The following is a 21,398-nucleotide window of genomic DNA, read 5'->3' as shown; positions in this document are numbered from 1 at the left end:
AGACCCTGTTATTATTCTTTTTTTAATTTTTTTAAAGATTTATTCATTTTATTACAGCCAGATATACACAGAGGAGGAGAGACAGAGAGGAAGATCCTCCGTCCAATGATTCACTCCCCAAGTGAGCCGCAACAGGCCGGTGCACGCCGATCCAAAGCCGGGAACCAGGAACCTCTTCCGGGTCTCCCACGCAGGTGTAGGGTCCCAATGCATTGGGCCGTCCTCCACTGCTTTCCCAGGCCACAAGCAGGGAGCTGGATGGGAAGTGGAGCTGCTGGGATTAGAACTGGCGCCCATATGGGATCCCGGGGCCTTCAAGGCGAGGACTTTGGCTGCTAGGCCACGCCGCCGGGCCCCTAAAATTTTTCTTAATTGCCTATTCTATCCTGTTTTTTAATGTGTGTGATAGAAAATTTTCCATGAATTCTATGGCTCACGTATTTCTTTCGTATAGAGCTTCTGTAGAGTTCTAGCTATCACCCATCCTCACTACCTTTCTGTACTGTTTTCTAACTCTGCTAATGATCCTATAATTTTGCTTACTGAATTGCAGATTCTGAATCTGTAAAATATTTGCTCACCTTTTATTCTAGTGTCTAGGTAGATTCCTTGCCCCTTTCACAATTTTGAATAGGATTGAAATAAGAAGGAAACTATGATATGCTTTTTAAGGCCTTTACAAGTCATTTTTTTCCTGACTTTTTGACATGTCTTGCCTGAACAGTGATTTTCAGAGTGGTCCAGTGACTATCAGAATGATCTGGTAGTTTTGGTGAGATTTAGATATACTGCACATAACTATCTTTGGCATTTATTGTCATGATTTATAATCTTTTTTGACTGATCTCGATTTCCCACCTTATTTCTTGAGGGGAGACACATTTATAGTTTCTAGGTTTGTCACTTTTTCTTTTGCAATGATTCCTACATAATTTGTAAGTGAAAAGATTAAAAAGAGAAAATCATCAGTGAATCTAACAAGTGCATTCTGACATAGATTTCATATCAAGTTTGTTATACTGTTCTAAATGTGCTACATGTATAATGTGTCCAATATAGTTTTAATTTCATTATTAGAAAACTTTATTTAGTTGACTTTTAATTAAGAACATGAGTTCCAGAACTTAGAGCGCCTGTATATAAATCTGCCCAGTCAGAGCTATGTGTTCCTGGGAAAGTGGAGAGAGCCTTTGAGTCTTGGTTTCTCATTTCAACAACGTGTGCTCTTTTCTATAGGACATCTAAGGATATAATCAACAAAACGGCTTTTCACAGTAAAAAGTTTTGTGCTGATTCCGATGGCTTATCACAGAACCTCAGACATTTTAATGAAGATGGTACAAAATTGGTGGAAGAATCAGTAAAACATTGTGATACACTCAGTAGCAACCTGGAAAAAATATCTCAGGAGACTAAACAGAGATGTGAGTCTCTGAACACAAGCACAGTTCATTTTTCTGAACAGTGGGAAACTTGCTTAAATAAGAGGAAAGAAGAACTTCAAAATTTATTGGAGGTAATAACTTTGGCGTCTACTTGGGGGATAATAGCTATAATCAGAAAATTATTTTTGTCCAAGATTTGATTTTTAAAGAAATTGTAAGATATAATGAATTGTGAACTTTTGTGTATAATACTTAGTATGCTTAAATATATTATTTTACATGCTAACTTACGGCATCTAGGTCTTAAAGTTAATCAACCTCTTGTCCATTGTCTGTATCAGGTTTTGGTTTTGATTTGTTAATTTCTTCATGGAGAAATAGTGTGTTGAAATGTAGCACATACTTACATGGGCTTTTTATATTTCTCCAGGTACATTTTAAACTTTTTTTTTAGCAATTTTTTAAAATGTATCTAAAGGATAGTTACATTCACTCTGCAAGTAGTTGTAATAGTGAGAAGTGGGCCAGCTCTAAGCCAGAAACATGAAACTACTTCCAGGTCTCCCACATGGGTGTTAGGGACTTGGGCCATTTAACAACCGCTTTCCCGGGTGAATTGGTAGGGAACTAAACAGGAAGCAGAGCAGCCAGGACCTGAGCCTGAGTTCATATGAAATGCCACTGTTGCAGGCCATGGCTTAATGTGCTGTGCCGCAGCACCACTTCCAATATTATATATGGATTTTGAAAAGACGAGAATTTAGAAGACAACTTAACAGCATTCTTGTTCAAATGTATGGCACAATTAGAACAAAAAAATAATAATAATGGCTACAATAGATTTAAACACATCAAATATTAAAATACATGAACCCATTTTTCGTGAAAGAAGCAGAGTTTGGTTTAGCGGGATAGCTGGTTAAGAAAAAAATTTTTCGTAGAATTTCAACTCATAAAATAAGAAATGATACAATTGGGCTCTCATTATCCTGCAACCCCTGATGAGATACCCTTGTAGGTATTAGCAGTTTAACCATTGAATCAACAGCTGCTGCAGGTGGAGGGGTGGTTAAGATGTGGGTTGAGGGCACTCCTTTTATCCCATATTGGAGGACCTGGGTTCAAGTCTCATTCCACTTCTGATTCTAACCTCCTTCTTATGGACACCCTGGGAGATGCAGGTGATGGCTCAAGTACTTGGGTCCCTGGCATCCATGGGAGACCTGGGTTGATGAGTTTCCTGCTCCCAGCTTCAGTCTGATCCAACCCTTTAGCGTTGTGAGTATCTGGGGAGAATCTGCAAATGGGATATCTGTTTCTTCAACTAAGTAAATAAAGAAAAATTGTAGGGGCCCGGCAGCGTGGCCTAGCGGCCAAAGTCCTCGCCTTGAAGGCCCCGGGATCCCATATGGGCGCCGGTTCTAATCCTGGCAGCTCCACTTCCCATCCAGCTCCCTGCTTGGGGCCTGGGAAAGCAGTGGAGGACGGCCCAATGCATTGGGACCCTGCACCCGCGTGGGAGACCCGGAAGAGGTTCCTGGTCCCGGCATCGGATCGGTGCGCACCGGCCCGTTGCGGCTCACTTGGGGAGTGAATCATTGGATGGAAGATCTTTCTGTCTTTCTCTCCTCCTCTCTGTATATCCGGCTTTCCAATAATAATAAAATCTTTAAAAAAAAAAAATAGAAAAATTTTAAAAGGAAGAAAATGCAGCATTGGAATGTCATTGACCAAAGCAAGCAGTTCAAATAGTTACTGAAGAGCTGATTTCTCCTGTGTGTGTGTGTGTATATATGTGTGTATGTATGTGTATATACGTGTATATATGTATATATGTGTGTATATAATTTTATTTTATTTTTTTTAATATATTTTATTGTATTGTTGTTGACAATCTTTACATAGTTAATTATGGTTTAAAAAAAAAGGTTCAGGGGGTATAGGGAAGTGGGTAAGACTATTATGTCCGTAATGTTTCCATCATGTATCTGAGGTAAAGGGGGATATTGAGGGAGAAGGAAAAAAACTTTGAGGAAGACCAACCTATGGGTGTAAAGAGATTTAAGACTATAGGCCTTTCAAATTATCTGGTCATCTACTTTAGATATAGCAAGCAAGTCTAATGATGAATTCTGATTCCCTCCAACTAACTGAGGACAGCATTTGAAACATTTGGTGGAACTTGACCACTGACTAGAAGTTGATATCATAGAATAGAATCAAGTTTTTTAGATATGATTATGGCCTTTAAGTTCTCTTAACTCTGATACAAAAGTGCTTCAAAAAGTTCATGGGAATTTTTCATTATCTTTTCCCCCCCTTTTTTTAGTGTCTACAGTTTATAATTTCCATGAAAAAGACAGTCATCATAGATAAAGTAACTGCAAAATCATTAGTCCTTTAGCTTTTTGCCAGTTAGTTCTGGCCTTGGCAGTTACCCTGACCTCCCTCATCCTGTTCTTATGCTGTTTTCTTGAGGTCTTTTTCTTTTCACACAGCCCATGTCTTTCAAGTCTATATTTGGGTTCATTTTTCTTAGCATAATCCATAGAGTTGTAAGTTGTGCTAGAGCCCATCTTGCCCCCACTAAAGTGACTTCAAAATCCAAGTGCAAAGATAACTTGGGGAGTTAACATGTACATTTGGCTAGTTTTTTCTGAATTTTCTGTCTTTGGCATGATTGCCTCCCCAGGGTAGAAAGCATTGATAACCATTTGTTTGCTCTGGAGTAGTCAGTTATGGGCTGCATGGCAAATAAATATCTGTCATTTATGATGGTGATCAATCCTTATGCAATGAGAGCCCATGAACTTTCTGAAGCAGAAAATGAGTGAAATCTTGTTTTATTTAACCCTGTGTGTTGGTAAATGTTGAGGCTGAGTAATGACTACATGGGGGTTAATTTTTCTCTTTTATGTTTGTATGTTTTTTTTTTTTTATTTTTAAATGTGGAAATTTCCAAGGTGCAGGAAAATGATTAACTGAATAAGCATTAACAACTTTAATTTTAGTAATGATAACTATTTGCATCATTTACAGTTTGTAAACCAGTGTTGTGAAGCTTCAAGTTCAGAGATTACAGAAAAATCAAGTGAATATAAAACAGCAAATGAGAACCATCATAATGCTTTTCTGGGTCAGATGACTACTGATGAAGAAAAATTGACAGCACAAGATGCGGAACTTAACAACAGTATAAATATTGGCATGAATAAGCTTAATTGCTTCCTGCAACAAGAACTTAAACTAGATGTCCCAACAGGTACTGTAAAAGGAATTTAAAGGTTTTTGTCATTGAATTTAGCCCTTGTCAGTGTCACACGTGCAGATGAACAAGGCCCAAGGCATTGCATGATAGAAATTTACCATCAAAATGTAATCAACTCAAATAAGGAAAAACTGGATTCCCCAAATAGTTTTAATCAGACATTACTTGTCATGAAATAGATGACATGATGTAGAAATCTGGGCATCACAATTCAATAAAATGTCATATACATGCAGGGAACTGATTTTATTAAAAAAGAACACTTTTTAAAAAAAAAAAAAAAACAAACAAGAATAGCAACATTTTACCTCTAAGTGTTTGTAAAAGGATATTTTATTACCAAAACATTGGAGGGATATGCTTGACTAAATCTAGTTCAGTACAGAGTTCATTCTGTGTTGGACTGGTGCTGTTCAGGAATCACCGTTTTGGGAGATCACTCATAGTAAACATCAGAGCCAGCTTTAGTGACCCAGTGAGAGAGGGTGTGATGAGCCCGTTTACCTAGACTAAGTAACTGGATTGGTGTGATTGTTGCACACCCTGTAAATTCACTGAAAATCACTGATTTGTATACTTAAAATGAATGAACTTTGTGCTTTGTAAATAACACTTAAAAGCTGTTTTTATTTATAAAGCATTTTTTAACAGAAGATAGTATTAGAGCATTTTCATTTGTTTTCCCAAAGATACTTAAAGTGCTTATTGTCTGTTTTTCATTGAATTAGAAATGCAAATATTAAATAAAAAGGGAAATTCTTTTGTAAATTGTAAGAACATGAATTGAGTATAAATAAATACAGCTGGTTAATATCTAACTGCCACACCAAATTTATAGTGAAGTGATTCATCCAGTCACAGTAATATGTTGGGAGAGCTAGGCTGGCATTTCTTGAACACCCTTTAACTCTTTTCAGAGTCTACCTCACATGTGTTGTACATTCTTGGAAATGGAAAACATCATGCTTTGGTGTTAGGATTAATATCAGACGTGATCAACAGGCCCGGGTTGGTAGCCTAGTGGCTAAAGTCCTTGCCTTGCATGCCCCGGGATTCCATATGGTGCCGGTTTTAGTCCCACTTTCCATCCAGCTCCCTGCTTGTGCCCTGGGAAAGCACTTGAGGATGGCCAAAAGCCTTGGAACCCTGCACCCTGTGGGAATCCCAGAGGAGGCTCCTGGCTCCAGGCTTCTGGGTTCGGATCGGCTCGGTTCTGGCTGTTGCGGTCACTTGGGGAGGGGAGTGAATCATCGGATGGAAGATCTTTCTGTCTCTCCTCCTCTCTCTATATCTGACTTTCCAATGAAAATAAGTAAGTCTTTAAAAAAAAATCTTTTTTTTAAAGATTTATTTGTTTTATTGGAAAGTCAGATACATAGAGAAGGGAGTAACAGAGAGAGGTTTTCCATACGCTGGTTCACTCCACAACCGGCTGCCATGGCTGGAGCTGAACCGAGTTGAAGCCAGGTGCCAGGAGCTTCTTCCAGATCTCCCACACGGGTGCAGGGTCCCAAGGCTTTGAGCCATCCTCTACTGTTTTCCCAGGCCATAAGCAGGGAGATGGATAGAAAGTAGAATAGGCAGGACAAGAACCGCCACCCATATGGGATCCTGGCGTATGCAGGGCAAAGGTTTAGCTATTGAGCCACTGTACTGCAGACCCAAATCAAGTCTTCTTAAGACCATTTGTGAAAATGTTATCTGTAAGCAGGATGTGCCTGGCGGGTATCAGGACTGATTCTCATCAAAGGCAAGACTCAATCTGGAAATGTAATTTTATAATTTCAAAAAGTATGTATATTATCAACTTGAATTTTTCCCACATCTGACACCTTGTAAAGGTACTACACCACAGAGGAAAACTTACTCATACCCCTCGACCCTGGTGAGAACTGAGCCACGGGAACAGCTCCTTGATCAGCTGCACAGGACACAGCCTGAGTTGTTCGTGATGCTGAACTGCTCTGAAGACATCAAAGAAGAGATCAGTCAGGTAAAAATCAAGGCAGCATGACTGATGGGTTTCACCAATGATGTGGTGAATTTCACATTGAGAATTTTACTCTTTACCCTTCAGCCCTACCATGCCTCTCATGAATGAGAGTCGGCTGCCTCTGAAACCTCTTTTCTTTTAATGCTGGCAGTTTTTTAATTAGACTAATAGGTAATACTAACATCCATTTTTTAAGCTCTTCAGTTGCTAACTGAAGTCTCTCAGAACCCCTGTGAGAAGGATGTTCTTATTATCCTCCATTTTAATGAAGAGGAAGTTGAAAGTTACTTTGCTCAGGTCTTGAAGCTACACTAGCACTTATAACCTCCACTGATGCCTGTAATCTAATTACAGAAATTATAGAACAGTTGGAAAGTTAAAAACAACAAAGAAAAAATGAAAAACAAACTGCAGGTCTGTTATCCTGACACTACATTTAACATTTTATCCTAGGAATTTCTACTCATACGGAAACATAATACAGATTAGTTTTATTGATTTGTAAAATTGTGAACTGTTGAGGTTTTTATACTATGAGCATTGTGTTGTATGAAAAAAAAGCTTTGTTTTTCTTGTTACTTTCAAGCACTTGTGCTTACTTAGTCATCCATCTTCTTAATGATAGGACCTGGATGAAGAAAAGATGCTTCTAGAGCAAACCATTGAAGAACCTGTAAGTCAGGAGCCACCCGTAGATGCTGGCGTGCTTTTTCCTTCACGTGGCGGGGTTCCGTTTTTCCAGGTACCTGTTTATATTTTATCATGTAACCTTTCCATGTCTGACATAGGTATCTTATTTTTATTTTAAAGATTTATTTATTTTTATTACAAAGTCAGATATAGAGAGAGAGCCGAGGAAAGACAGAGAGAAATATCTTCCGTTCAATGATTTTCTTCCCAAGTGACCGCCATGGCCAGTGCTGTGCCAATCTGGAGCCAGGAGCCAGAAGATCTTCTGGGTCTCCTATGCAGGTGCAGGGTCCCAAGGCTTTGGGCCATCCTTGACTGCTTTCCCAGACCACAAGCAGGGAGTTGAATGGGAAGCAGGACTGCTGGGATTAGAACCGGCGCCCATATGGGATCTCGGCACGTTCAAGGCAAGAACTTTAGCCCTAGGCACGGCGCCAGACCTGGTATCTTATTTAGTGTTCAACATAAAGGATTTACTCGTGAAAAAAAGAATTAGGTTATTCCTTTGGAATGCCTTCTTAACTTTCTATTTAAATTATTTATATAACTCTGATACTGATAAGTTTTCTGTAGGATAAACTCAAAATTTGATCTAGGCTACACTCTCAGCTGGTAATCTTCAGCTACTATATTTATCCCCTTCATGCTCCCTATTATATATTCAGAATGAATTCTGAGAACAGTCATTTCTGCCCTCTCTCTACTTTGGACCTGGAAATCCTGGGGTCTGTCTCTGTAACTTTGAAGGTGAGGGTTTAGGAGACTGAGGCATAGAAGGCCTCTTGAATTCCATTAGTGATCTCTCCAACCTGAAGTTACTTACTCCTGTATTTGCTGAGATCCTTGTCTGCTCTGATCTGTGCAATTCAGTCCTCTGACCAAGGCCAGTTCAGTGGCATTGCACGGTAATCCTTCATGGTTCTAGTTCTGGCAGCTCCACTTCCCATCCAGCTCCCTGCTTGTGGCCTGGGAAGACAGTGCAGGATGGCCTGAGTCGTTGGGCTGCTCTACCTGCATTGGAGACCTAGGAAAAAACTCCTGGCTTCTGACTTTAGGTCATCTCACTCTGGCCATTGCAGACACTTGGGGAGTAAACTAGTGCATGGAAGACCTCTCTGTGTCTCTCTTTTTCTCTCTGTAAAATCTGTCTTTCCAGTATAAAGAAAGAAAGAAATCCTGTGACCTCGCCCACTTTCTCTCTTTTTAAGGTTTATTTTTATTTAATTGAAAGGCAGAGTTAACAGAGAAAGAGGGAGAGATCCGTTGGTTCACTCCCCAATAGTCTGTAATGTCAGGACCGGGACTGTAAAGCTAGGAGCTTCAGGTCTCCCATGTGGATGTAGTTGCCTAAAAACTTGGGCCATTTTCCACTCCATTCTCATGTCATTAGAGGGAGCTGAATTGAAAGTATAGCAGCCAGGACATGAACCAGTGCCTAAATGGGATGCTGGTGTAGTAGGTGACAGCTTAAGTCACCAGGACACGACACCAGTGCCATATCTTACTCTCTTAAACACTGCTGGAATATGGCACTGTAAACTTTATAGGATCTTTCCTTGTTCTGAAGCCAGGAGCTAGGAATTTCATCCCTCATGGATGGCAAGTACTTGAGTTATCATCTGTTGCCTTCCCAGGTACTCCAATATCAACCAGGTACTCCAATATCAACGTAGGCATCCCAAACTGTGGCTTAATGCACCGTGCCACAATGCCTTCTACTCTTTCAGATTTTTTCTAATCTCTTCTATTTTATAAAGTTAGGGAAAGGAGAAAGGAGAATCTTAGGAACCTGTTTAAACCCTAGTAATAAATGCCTTCTTACTATTGTTTGTGGCAATTTTGCAGACTAGTTTTATGACTCACTTATTACAAGGAAGTATGTATCTACGGTACCAGAAAGGATTGGGGATTGGATTTTAGACTTTCAGCTGACAATCCAGGGCTGATTTGGAGAATTTGCTGGATTTGAAACCCAAGATGATGTGGGGAGTTTCTCTGGGTCGGAAACACTATAATTTTATTTTATTTTATTTTTTAAGGAAGATTCATTTTTGTTTGAATAGTTTACTCGTTTGAAAGGCAGAGTGACAGAGAGGGACAATGAATGGGTGCTTCATCTACGGGTTCACTTCTCAGGTGGCGCAACAGTCAAGGCTGGGCCAGGCCACAGCCAGGAGCCTGGAAGCTAGAAGAGCATCTGCATGTCCTACATGGCTGATCAGGGCCCATGCACCTGGGCCATCTTCCATTGCTTTTCCTAGCGCAGTATCAGAAAGGGAGATCTCAAATGGAGCAGTTGGAACTTGAATCAGTGCTTCATTTGGGATGCCAGTGTCACAAGGGGCAGCTTAACTTGCTGTGCCACAATGCTGACTCCTGGGTCTGGAAGTTTGCAAGTTGTTTATGATTTGTCTCAGCACTGAAGACAGTACACATTGAAAGAATTGGAGCAGCATTGGGCCTGGCACAGTAGCCTGGTAGCTAGAGTCCTTGCTTTGCATGTGCCAGGATCCCGTATGGATGCCATTTTGTATCCTGGCTGCCCCACTTCCATTCCAGTTCCCTGTTTTGTGGTCTGGGAAAGTAGCAGAGAATGACCCAAAACCTTGGGATCCTGCACTCACGTGAGAGACCTAGAAGAAACTCCTGGCTCCTGGCTTCAGATTGGCTCAGATCTGTCTGTTGTGGCCACTTGGGGAGTGAACCAGCAGATGGAAGATCTTTCTCTCTCTCTTTCCTTCTCTCTGTAAATGTGACTTTCCAATAGAAGTAAATAAATTTTTTTTCATCTAATCTGCCTTTCCAATAAAAATAAAATATATTTTTCTAAAAAACAGAAAAGAAAGGATTGGAGGGATTTCAGTGAAATATCTCTCTCAAATAACTGACACAATTTTTTAAAATAAGAAAAATAGGAAGACTTTGTGCTTCAGTTTAAGCTGCTGCTTGGGTTATTGCCCTATGAGAGTGCTGGTGAAAGTCCCAGCTGCTCTGCTCTGATATACTCCCTGCTAAAACACATGGGAAGCAGGGATTATGGTTCAAGTGGTTCGCTTCTACCCACGAGGGAGACCCAGATGGGGTTTCTGGCTGCCGACCTCGGCTTGGCTAAGCCATGGTTTTTGAGGCTCTCTGGGGAATGAACCAGCAGACAAAAGACCATTCTCTCTCTCTCACTCACTCCCCCTTTCTCTCTGTCGTTCTACCTTTAGAATAAGTACTTTTTTTTCCTGAAAGAAGTGTGTTAATGTAGCTCTTATATATCAGCCGCTGTACTTAAAAACAGTATGCGTTTTTTCATGATGACCAAGCTCTGCTCCTGTTGGCTGGGGTTTCTCACCATCAGCACTGTGGACATTTAAACTGGATACTTTCTGGTTGTTGTGGGCTGTCCTCATTGTTTGGTGGTAGCAGCATCCATGATTCCTGCTTACCTGAATCCAGTGTCACTCCCCCACTGCAACAGCTAGAAATGTCTACTTGACATTGCTACCTGTCCTGGGGAGCACAGTCATTTCCTGTTGACAACCACCAGCCTGAGGTGAAATCTGTGATTGTGTTTTAGGAGATCTACAGAAAATTAATATTTCTTTCACTCTATTTCTTCTGTGAGTTGTAGAACATTAACCATCACTTGCTAAATATTTTGCTTAAATTTAGGCTGAACCTTTTCTGAAGTTTTTTGGACTTAAATTTTCCTATCTGTAACTCAGAGAACTTTAAATATACATAAGCTAATCCTGTCAAATATATTTTGCTGATTTGATTTCTACCCTTAAATCCACAGCATAAAAAGTCTCATGGAAAAAACAAAGAAAACAGAGGCATTAACCCAGTGGAGAGATCTAAGCTGGAAGAAACTGCAGAATCTTCTGTTACAAAGAGCCGATTACCTCTACGAACCCAGATAAATTTTTAATTAATTTGAGGATCAAAAACTTTATTTTTAAGAGAAATTTAAAAATTAAAACCAGAGCATGAGCCTTGTGTATAGATTTAAAAAGAATAGAATATGTCAAGGCTGTATTGTAAATATTTTGAATTTATATCTACTCCATCCCTTTGTGGGGCCATTCCTATTATTCTCTCTGTATTAAGTTGGGTTTCACTTGGGGCTTTCCTTGAGTAAGTACAAGTTTATGTTGTTAGATTTTCATATAAGGTTACCCTTTTTATAACACATGGAAAGTTTTTGTGTATATATTATTGAACAGTGAGTAAATGGGAACTGCATTATTCTTCTACACTTGATCTAACATGGGTGAACTGGCCTCGGAAAGGACCAGTTCCTTTCTTGCTATGACTGAGTTAAGTATGTGTGTGTGTTTCTTAGACTTTCTTATTTTGCCTTATTTTCACTTTCTCATTTTTGTTATCAACCCACTTATAGAGGTATGAAAAGATATCTTTTTTTATAATGAGAAAGAATTTTACCTAGAAACCTTTATACTTTTCAATGTTAAAATCATTGTCTATAATAAACAATTCCCTTTTCTGAGTATTCTGAATTTTGTTTTCCACTAGTTGTGCAGCATGCTGTTCTCTGATGAAACTTAGCACAGCAGCCTCCACAGAGTTCACAGGAAGCCAGCTTCTCCAGAATGCAGATGCTGTTGTGGGAGAACTACCTAGAACTCTGATCAGTGTCGCCTTGCTAAGGCGTATATCTTTTGGAGAAGATCACAGTGATTTAAGGACATTTTGAAACTTACCAATTACGACTATAATTTATATTCATTTATTTGCCTACTGAGACTTTTTGTTCTTTGTATATAATAAAATTTGTACATATGTTTTTCTCTATTCAAATCATAGCTCCCATAATGCCCCTGGCATTTTTGATGAGGCACATATATTTCTGGAAGTAGAGATGTTTCAGCAGAAAGAGCCAAAGCACTTAGAAGGACTATGTGCAGAGAATAAATTTTGTGCCCGCATTAAGTTTGATGTATAAATTTTACACAGATTTCTTTTTGATAGCTAAGTAAAACTGAACCGTATTGGAAAATTAGCAAATATGCTACTTGGGGGAACTAAATTTATCTTGCAAAAGTACTAATTTTCTTTATAAAAATGATGGATAAAATTTCTCTACAAAAAGGTATCAATATAAGCTATGGATAATATTTAATAAAGCATCTTTGGTAAATCTTGATGAATAAATTTGATTTCCTCATGACCTTGCTTGCCCTAGATTGTCTTACATTGCTTGATTTTATTTTTCCAGGGTTATGCAGCTGCACTAAATATCGGAAACAGACTACACAGGTGCAAAAGGCACAGTGAGCATCCCAGGCTTCACGGGCACCCCACAGAGCCTCACCATCGATATGACATTAATGGGAAGGAAAATGAACCTACCTCACACAGCCTGAAGTCCAGTTTTGTATCAGCTCATTCCTTATTTTATTTTTTTAAGATGTATGTTGTTTATTTGAAAGGAAGAAGGAGAGACAGATCTTGTTTCTGCTGGTCACTAATAACATGTAGGATGGGGCAAGGCTGAAGCCAGGAACTTCATCCTGGTCTCACATGGCTGGCAAAATCCCAGACACTTGGACCATCTTCCACTGCCTTTCCCAGGCCATTTGCTGGATTGCAAGAGGAATAGCTGAAGCATGAACTGGTGCCCATATGGGGTGTAGGTGTCTGTTGGCGTGGCTTTACCCACTATACGCCTATGCTAGTCCCTTCCCTTTCCCTAACCCCAGCTGTTTGAAACGACTGAAACAAACTTAACTGTCCAAAAGAAGCAAAAAATAAATTCCAAGAATTTTAATATCCAGAGCAAAAATAAAAACATTTTCATATACCAAAAGTGGCATCAGCAGAAATGACAGAGTAAGGAGCTTCAGGGACCTGCTCCTCCAAAGCAACTGAAAAAACAAGCAGGGATTCAGAAACAACTCGGTCAGGTTTTGGTTCTAGGAAGCACATGCTGATCAAGAAAAAGGCAAATCACAACGTGGGAAGTGGTTTTACATTCCCTTTGCCTATTTCCCTCCCCAGCTCGGGGTTGAAGATGGCAGCCAACATTCTTGGCAAAATCTCAGGCCTGGTCCTGTTTCATTTACCTTGTAACTCAAGGTAGAAATGTGGTGGACATTTCTCAAAAACAATTGTAAGGGCCTGGCACGGTAGCCTAGCAGCTAAAGTCCTCACCTTGAACGTGCCAGGATCCCGTATGGGCACTGGTTCTAATCCCAGCAAGCCTGCTTTCCATCCAGCCCCTGCTTGTGGTCTAGGAAAGCAGTCAAGGATGGCCCAAAGCCTTGGGACCCTGCACCCATGTGGGAATCCCTGAAGAGGCTCCTGGCTCCTGGCTTTGGATCGGCGCAGCTCTGGCTGTTGCAGCTGCTTGGAGAGTGAACCGTCGAAAGGAAGATCTTCCTTTCTTTCTCTTCTCTCTGTATATCTGACTTTGTAATAAAAATAAACAAATTTTTAAAATAAAGCAATTGTAAGTCCAATGAGCAACCTGCTGTCATTTGGACCCACAGGGTTAAGATGAACAAGGGAGTGTCTAAGAAAAGAGTGAAGAATTTTTGTTTTCCTTTTTTTAAAAGAGATTTATTAACAGAAGGGTAATGTGATGGAGATGTGGAGATTTTTTTTAAATTTATTACTTATTTTTATTGGAAAAGTAGATATACAGTGAGAGAAGGAGAGACAGGAAGATCTTCCGTCCGATAGTTCACTCCCCAAGCGGCTGCAACAGCTGGAGCTGATCCAGTTCGAAGCCAGCAGCCTATTCTGGGTCTCCCACGTGGGTACAGGGTCCCAGGGCTTTGGGCTGTCCTCGACTGCTTTCCCAGGCCACAGGCGGGAGCTAAATGGGAAGCGGGGCTGCCAGGATTAGAACTGGTGCCCATATGGGATCCTGGCACGTTCAAAGCGAGGACTTTAACCACTATGCTATTGCACCGGGCCCAAGAGAGATTTTCTGTCTGCTGGTTCATTCCCCAAATGGCTGCAATCAATGACTGGCTATGATTAGAGCTGAAGTTTGCAGCCCTGAGAACTCCATCCCACATGGATGGTTGGCAGGGGCAACTTCCACTGCTTTTCATGCACACAGCAGGGATCTGGATTAGAAGCAGAGCAGCAAGGACTGAAATGAGGACTCCCACATGGTTACTGGCATGGTAGACAACAGCTTAACATATTTTATCACAACACCAACCAGAAAAGAAATTTCTTAAGGAAATTAGGTCATTCAGAAGCATCCATGGAAGACATTTGCCCAGAATAAGGTGTGAACTCAGAAGAAGACCAGAGGCTCAGCTCAAGTAGAGAGTGAAGGCCTGGCTTTCAGTGACCTGTTTACGTTTTTAAAATGGTCCCGACAGCCAATTTCCAAGACTTGGAAGGAAGACTGGAAAGACCACACAAGTCAAAGAGTAGACTTTGTAGAGTGTGAAATAACACAGAGTACAAAAATAACAGTCCTTCAACAGATTGCTGTAGCCCATAGGAAGCAACAAATGCAAATCCTAAGGAATGAAGGATCTGAGTTTCAAATGACCAGGTTTTTATTGGAAAAAACTATGAAGCATGCCAACAAAGTGTGCCATTCACAGAAGAGATTCACACCCATTGTCTCTGAAGAAGCTGGACATAGAGACAGTTACCAAGTGTCTTAATTGCCCTCCAGAGCTAAAGAAATCCCAAGAAGTAATGTTATAGAGCAGTGGGTTCAGCTGCCACCTATTGTGCCACATTTCATATAGGCTTGAATCCCTGTTGCTCCACTTCTGATCCAGCTCCTTGGACATAACCTTGGACAGCAGCAGCAGAAGGCCTTAGGGCTTGGGCCACTGCACCCACATGGGAGACCCAAAAGGAACTCCAGGTTCCTGGCTTTAGCCTGGCCTAGACTTGGCCGAAGCAGGCCATTAGGGAAGTGAGACAGTGGATGAAATCTCTCCTCTCTCTGTAACTTACATCTTTCAAAAAAATTTTTTTAGAGAAATCTTAAACAACAACAACAAAAGACTTAGCTGCCCTGATGGGCCCCAGGCAAGCTAGGATAATGGAGTTAATCAAAGCTTTTCTTGTTGAGTGATAACAATGCTTTATTTCTGCGTCCCACGTCCCAGCTCAGAGTAGAATCATCAGTCACTGACATTTTCGTGTTTTTGAAAGGCAGAGTTAGAGAGATGGAGTAATCTTTGATCCACCAGTTCACTCCCCAGTTGGCCACAGTGATCAGTGTGGACCAGACTGAAGCCAGGAACTTCATCAAGTTCTACATGGGTGCAGGAGCCAAGAACTCGGTCCCCCTCCCACTGATTTCCCAAGCCATTAACTGGATCAAATGGAGCAGCCAGGATTCAAACCAGCACCCTTATGGAATACTGGTGCCACAGGCCGCATCTTATCTCACTGTGTCCCACAGAGCCAGCCCCAGTCATCAACATTGTAAACCTAGTTAGACAAGCAGTTCAATTTTTTTTCTAAAGTATGCCCATTACTTTAGACAAGATTGGCACTGTCTACAACATCTCATACCTTTGCCAAACTACTTATTTTTAAGGATTTTTTTTTTTTTTTTTTTTTTTTTGGAAAGGCAGATTTACAGAGAAGGAGATACAGGAGGATCTTCCATCTGCTGGTTCACTCCCCAAATGGCTGCAACGGCCAGAGCTGAGCCTATCCATAGCCAGGAGCCAAGAATTTCTTCTGCGTCTCCCATGCAGATAAAGCTTTAGGTCATGCTCTACTGTTCTCCCAGGCCACAAGCAGGGAGCTGGATCAGAAGTGGAGCAGCAGGGACATGAGTCATCACTGGATGGGAAGTGGAGCAATTGGGACATGAACCAGTGCCCATATGGAATTCCAGCACTTGCAGGGGAGGAATAGCTAATTGAACCATCTCACTGGGCTCCAAACTTCTTGTCCAGTATTTACGGTCACTTTCCATCCCACCCAAGTGTATGATCCCAGTGTGTACTTGAAGACTAGGAAAATATATTTATTTATTTATTTTTAAAGATTTATCTATTTTTATTACAAAGTCAGATATACACAGAGCAGGAGAGACAGAGAGGAAGATCTTCCTCTGATGATTCACTCCCGAAGTGAGCGCAATGGCTGGTGCTGCTCCAATCCGAAGCCGGGAACTGGGAACCCCTTCCGGGTCCCCCACGCTGGTGCAGGGTCGCAATGCATTGGGCCGTCCTCAACTGCTTTCCCAGGCCACAAGCAGGGAGCTGGATGGGAAGTGGAACTGCCGGGATTAGAACCGGGGCCTGTATGGGACCCCGGTGCATTCAAGGCAAGGACTTTGGCTGCTAGGCCATGCTGCCAGGCCCTATTTATTTATTTTTAAGATTTTTTTTAAAAGATTTTATTTATTTTTATTGGAAAGGCAGATATACAGAGAGCAGGAGAAACAGAGAGGAAGATGCTCTGTCCGATGATCCACTCCCCAAATGACCACAACAGCCGGTGCTGTGCCGATCAGAAGCCAGGAGCCAGGAACTTCCTCCAGGTCTTCCATGCAGGTGCAGGGTCCCAAGGCTTTGAGCCGTCCAAGACTGCTTTCCCTGGCCCCAAGCAGGGAGCTGAATGGGAAGTGGAGCTGCTGGGACTAGAACCGGTGCCCATATGGGATCCTGGCACGTTCAAGGCGAGGACCTAGCTGCTAGGCCACGCTGCCAGGCCCAAAATGTGTATTTCTAAAAATTGATTAATACAGCATGCTGGATTTCAATCAGTGTTTTTAGGAAAGTGATCAGGATTATTTCACCAAATATTTAAGGTATTTAAATTATTTATTTATCCATTTAAAATTTATTTTAAAAAGTATTTAAATAAAATACTTAAAAAAAAAGATTTACTTATTTTTCAGGAAAGATAGATTTATAGAGAGAAGGAGAAACATAGAAAGAGCTTCTGTCCACTGGTTCATTCCGCAAATGGCCTCAATGGCTGGAGCTGAGCTGATCCAAAGCCACGACGTTTTTCCAGATCTCACACTAGTGCAGGGTTCCAAAACTTTGGGCCATCCTCTACTGCTTTCCTAGGCCATAAGCAGGGAGCTGGATGGGAAGTAGAGTAGGCAAGTAATGAACAGGCACCCGTATGGGATCCTGACACTTGCAAGGGGAGATTAGCTATTTGAACCCTTGTAGTGGGCCCAAGAATACTTTTTTGATCATACGAATTGATGTACTATTTTTGAGTTGATTTTTAAATTCATGTTCATTAAGGCATAATTAACATAAAGATATTCAGCCATTTGATATCCACACTTTTATGAGTTCAAGAAATATTTATTTCTGTATAAACACCATTCTACCCAAGAGATAGGAAACATGAACATCTCTTTTGACTGCTCGAATTCAGCCCCTTCCTAACTCCATCTCTCCTATTTCGTTTATGTAGGTTTATCTTCTTGCCAATAGTGAACTAGCTTATCTAAGAAGCAGCACCTGTCTGGTGAAAAGATGCAAATATAGAGCATTGGGTCTGCAGGAGCAAAGGCAGGTGCTGCAGACCGTGGAAACCTGGTCTCCTCGTTTTAAAAAATACTATTTATTTGATTTTTAAATGTTTGTTACGAAGGTGAGGAGGCTGCAGACCCAAGTGGACCATGAGTAGGATGAAGAAGGATGGGAGGGTTGGGGGAAATGTGGGGGAGGGAAAAGCCTCTTCCCTCCCACCATGACCTTGCTGCCAGAACACATCAGCTCCAGGGGATAGACGTGCTTCCCCAGTGTCATCCCAGGGACACCGATGGGGGTGGAATGTTCTAAGGAGGTTTCTCACCTGATTGTTCTGAGATGTTGTTGATTTTGTTATGCCACCACTGAGAAACCACTTCCAATCCCTGTTTGCTGTCCATGTGTGTTTTATTGTGTTCGTGCTTTAGCCTCTTGCTGGAGAGCTTGGCCTGTGGTGGTGTTCACCATTCGAAGAGGCACTCGAGGGCCTCTGTGGAATTGGAGAGGCCAGCTACCCAGCCTTTTGCGTGCATTTGGGTATGTTGTCTCTCATTGCATGGGAGTCAGCGCTTGGGCAGCCAGAACCATGAGATAGGCCCTGAGGTCATGTCAGGTTGACTCCCAACAATTCCATCAGTCCGTGCTGGGCTGGTCCCGACTGGTTGAGTACACTGGTGGGTGCAGCGCTGCAAGCCACGCACACGTTAGTGGGTCTCTTGGCCTAGCTGGGGAGACTTCCCCCAGTCCTTCTGCTGTTCCAGTGCTCAGACCTGGCTCTCATGTAAGCTGAAGTGTAGAGTGGCCTACCTTGCCACCAGCCCTGGTTCCTGCCTATACCAGCAGCTGTTGCACAGACTCATAATTTTTAGTATTTTCTCAAAGGTTGTTTTCTTGGAGTTTGGTGACATTCCATGTAAAAGTTTTTTTTCACTACTGCTATTGTGACTCTTGTTGAATTATTCTAGGGTACATCAATGGCTTTCATATGACACACTTTCAGCATTTTAAAAGAACTGCGAAGGGTTATTGAAATTTAATTCACCCATTTAAGGTATATTCTCTAGGAAATTTACAAGGCTATGTAATCATTACCACAGTAACTTTAAAAAAAAAGATTTATTTATTTTTATTGGAAAGGTGAATATACAGAGAGTAGGAAAGACAGGGAGGAAGATCTTCCATCTGATGGTTCACTCTAAGTGTTTGCAACGGCTGGAGCTGAGCCAATTCAAAGCCAGGAGCCAGGAGCTTCTTCCAGGTCTCCCACATGGGTACAGGGTCCCAAAGCTTTGGGCTGTCCTCGACTGCTTTTGCAGGCCAAAGGCAGGGAGCTGGATGGGAAGCAGGATTGCCAGGATTAGAACTGGGGACCATATGGGATTCTGATGCATTCAAGGTGAGGACTTTAACCACTATGCTATTGCACCGGGCTCCACAGTAACTTTTTTTTAATTTATTTTATTTTTATTGGAAAGTCAAATATACAGAGAGGAGGAGAGACAGAGAGGAAGGTCTTCTGTCCAATGATTCACTCTCCAAGTGACTGCATTGGCTGGTACTACGCCAATCCGAAGCCAGGAGCCAGGAACTTCCTCCAGGTCTCATGCATGGGTGCAGAGTCCCAAGGCTTTGGGCAGTCCTCGACTGCTTTCCCAGGCCACAAGCAAGGAGCTGGATGGGAAGCGGGGCCGCTGGGATTAGAACTGGTGCGCATTGCGATCCTGAGGCATGTTCAAGGTGAGGACTTTAGCCGCTAGGCCACCGTGCCGGGCCCCCCACCGTAACTTTTAAGATATTTTCACTACCTCTTTAAAACAAAAGCCTGGGCTCGGCACCCACGTAGGAGACCTGGAGGAAGTTCCTGGCTCCTGGCTTCGGATCAGCGCAGCACTGGCAGGCTGGTTGGGCTTTGCCACAGCACCAGCCAGCAAGTGCTGGAACTGGGGCCAAGTCCTGTTGAGCTAGACTGCAACATCCCCTGGAGCGTGCAAGATGCAGGGCAGGACATGGGTCCAGTGGGGAGGCTGTGCGCACCTCTCTGATGGGCTGCAACTCCCACTGGTGAGCTTGGGGGTGGGACTGGCTGGGCAGGCAATGGCACCCATTGGCATTTGTGTGGGCTGGAGGGTGGAGTCCGTTGCCTTGAGTTAGGCTTCAATACCCAATGATGTATATGAGGTCTGATTGGGATGTGGGGCAGACTGGACCAGCCTGCTGCACATGCTGGCAGGCACAGGAACCAGAGCTGTGGGCTGGTCCATGTGGGTTTTTGGATGTTACTCTGACTGGATTGCAGCTCCCCTGTGTATGTGAGGGACAAAATATGAGCACGGCAGGGCAGGTCTGGGAGATGGCACCCACTGGTTTGCAGTGGAAAGAGGGCAGAATAAATTGACAGCAAATTTCTGGGCAAATGGAGACTCTGAGGTGGACAATGTCAACCAATCGACCTTGGAAGGATTTCTTCATCCTTGAAGCAGCAATTGCAATAGCATCTGAGAACTATGGAAACCACTTGAGCAGAACCCTCAGAACATGCTCCACAACAGGGACCCATGGATTGCATCAGGTGGCCGTTCCCCATCCCTGGACGCTGGTGAAGCGGTTGGGAGCCTGGGTGTAGCTTTTGTCCTTATCTCCCCCCTATCCCCAGATACAGGAAGAAGAAAAAGATAATGTGTAAACAATGTTCTAGCCCACTTACCCCTGATCCTCGATCCTTCCTACCTTGATCTACTATGTAGACATCATCAAGAATGAAATATATTATAAAAAATAACATTTAAGGCAAAAGGAAATATAAATAAAAATAAATTCTTGCCTTGGATGCACCAGGATCCCATACGGGCGCTGGTTATTGTCTTGGCTGTTTCACTTCCCATCCAGCTCCCTGCTTGTGGCCTGGGAAAGCAGTCAAGGATGGCCCAAAGCCTTGGGACCCTGCACCCACCTGGGTCCTTGCTTCGGCTTGGCTGAGCAACAGCTGTTGCAGCCACTTGGGGAGTGAACCAGCAGGTTAAAGATCTTTGTCTCTCTTTCTCTGCATAAATCTGCCTTTCCAACAATAAGTAAATCTTAAAAATAAAAACAACTTGCATTCATTAGCTGTCATCCTTCATTTAGTGCCAACTTCCCCAGTTCAATGCAGCTACTCACCTTCTCTCTCTTCCTCTCTCTGTTGCCTGTTTGGGACATTTTGCATAAATTCAGTCATATAATTTCTGGTCTCTCCCATCTGGTTGCTTTTGAAAACAATGTTTTCAAAGTTCACCCCGATGTAGTGTCTATCCCAACTTTGTTCTTTTTTAATCACCAAATTAATATTCCATTCTGAATAGACATGCATGCATTCTTTGCTTGAGGAACATTTGAATTACTTCTTTTTTTTTTAAGATTAATTTATTTTTATTGGAGAGTCAGATATACACAGAGGAGGAGAGACGGAGAGGAAGATCTTCCGTCCAATGATTCACTCCCCAAGTGAACGCAATGGCCAATGCTGCGCCAATCCAAAGCCAGGAGCCAGGAACTTCCTCCAGGTCTCATGCATGGGTGTAGGGTCCCAAGGCTTTGGGCCATCCTCGACTGCTTTCCTAGGCCACAAGGAGGGAGCT

At 42.2% G+C, this 21,398-nt stretch overlaps 1 protein-coding gene across 1 annotated transcript in view; it reads left to right on the top strand.

Moving 5' to 3' along the window:
* The window catches only part of KIF11 (kinesin family member 11), a 42,294-nt gene extending 29,781 nt beyond the window's left edge, over positions 1–12,513 (top strand). The window contains exons 18-22 of the mRNA XM_004583359.4: positions 1,237–1,516; positions 4,425–4,647; positions 6,495–6,646; positions 7,272–7,388; positions 11,124–12,513. Coding sequence (XP_004583416.2) covers positions 1,237–1,516; positions 4,425–4,647; positions 6,495–6,646; positions 7,272–7,388; positions 11,124–11,255 — 904 coding nt within the window. The 3' untranslated portion in view covers positions 11,256–12,513. The remainder of the gene's footprint in view (positions 1–1,236; positions 1,517–4,424; positions 4,648–6,494; positions 6,647–7,271; positions 7,389–11,123) is intronic.
* Positions 12,514–21,398: the final 8,885 nt, after the last annotated feature.

This window comes from Ochotona princeps, chromosome 13 (genome assembly GCF_030435755.1).
Source record: "Ochotona princeps isolate mOchPri1 chromosome 13, mOchPri1.hap1, whole genome shotgun sequence".
Classification (NCBI taxonomy): Eukaryota; Metazoa; Chordata; class Mammalia; order Lagomorpha; family Ochotonidae; genus Ochotona; species Ochotona princeps.
The sequence above is the reverse complement of the archived record's forward strand: the minus strand, read 5'-3'. Positions and strand labels throughout refer to the sequence as shown.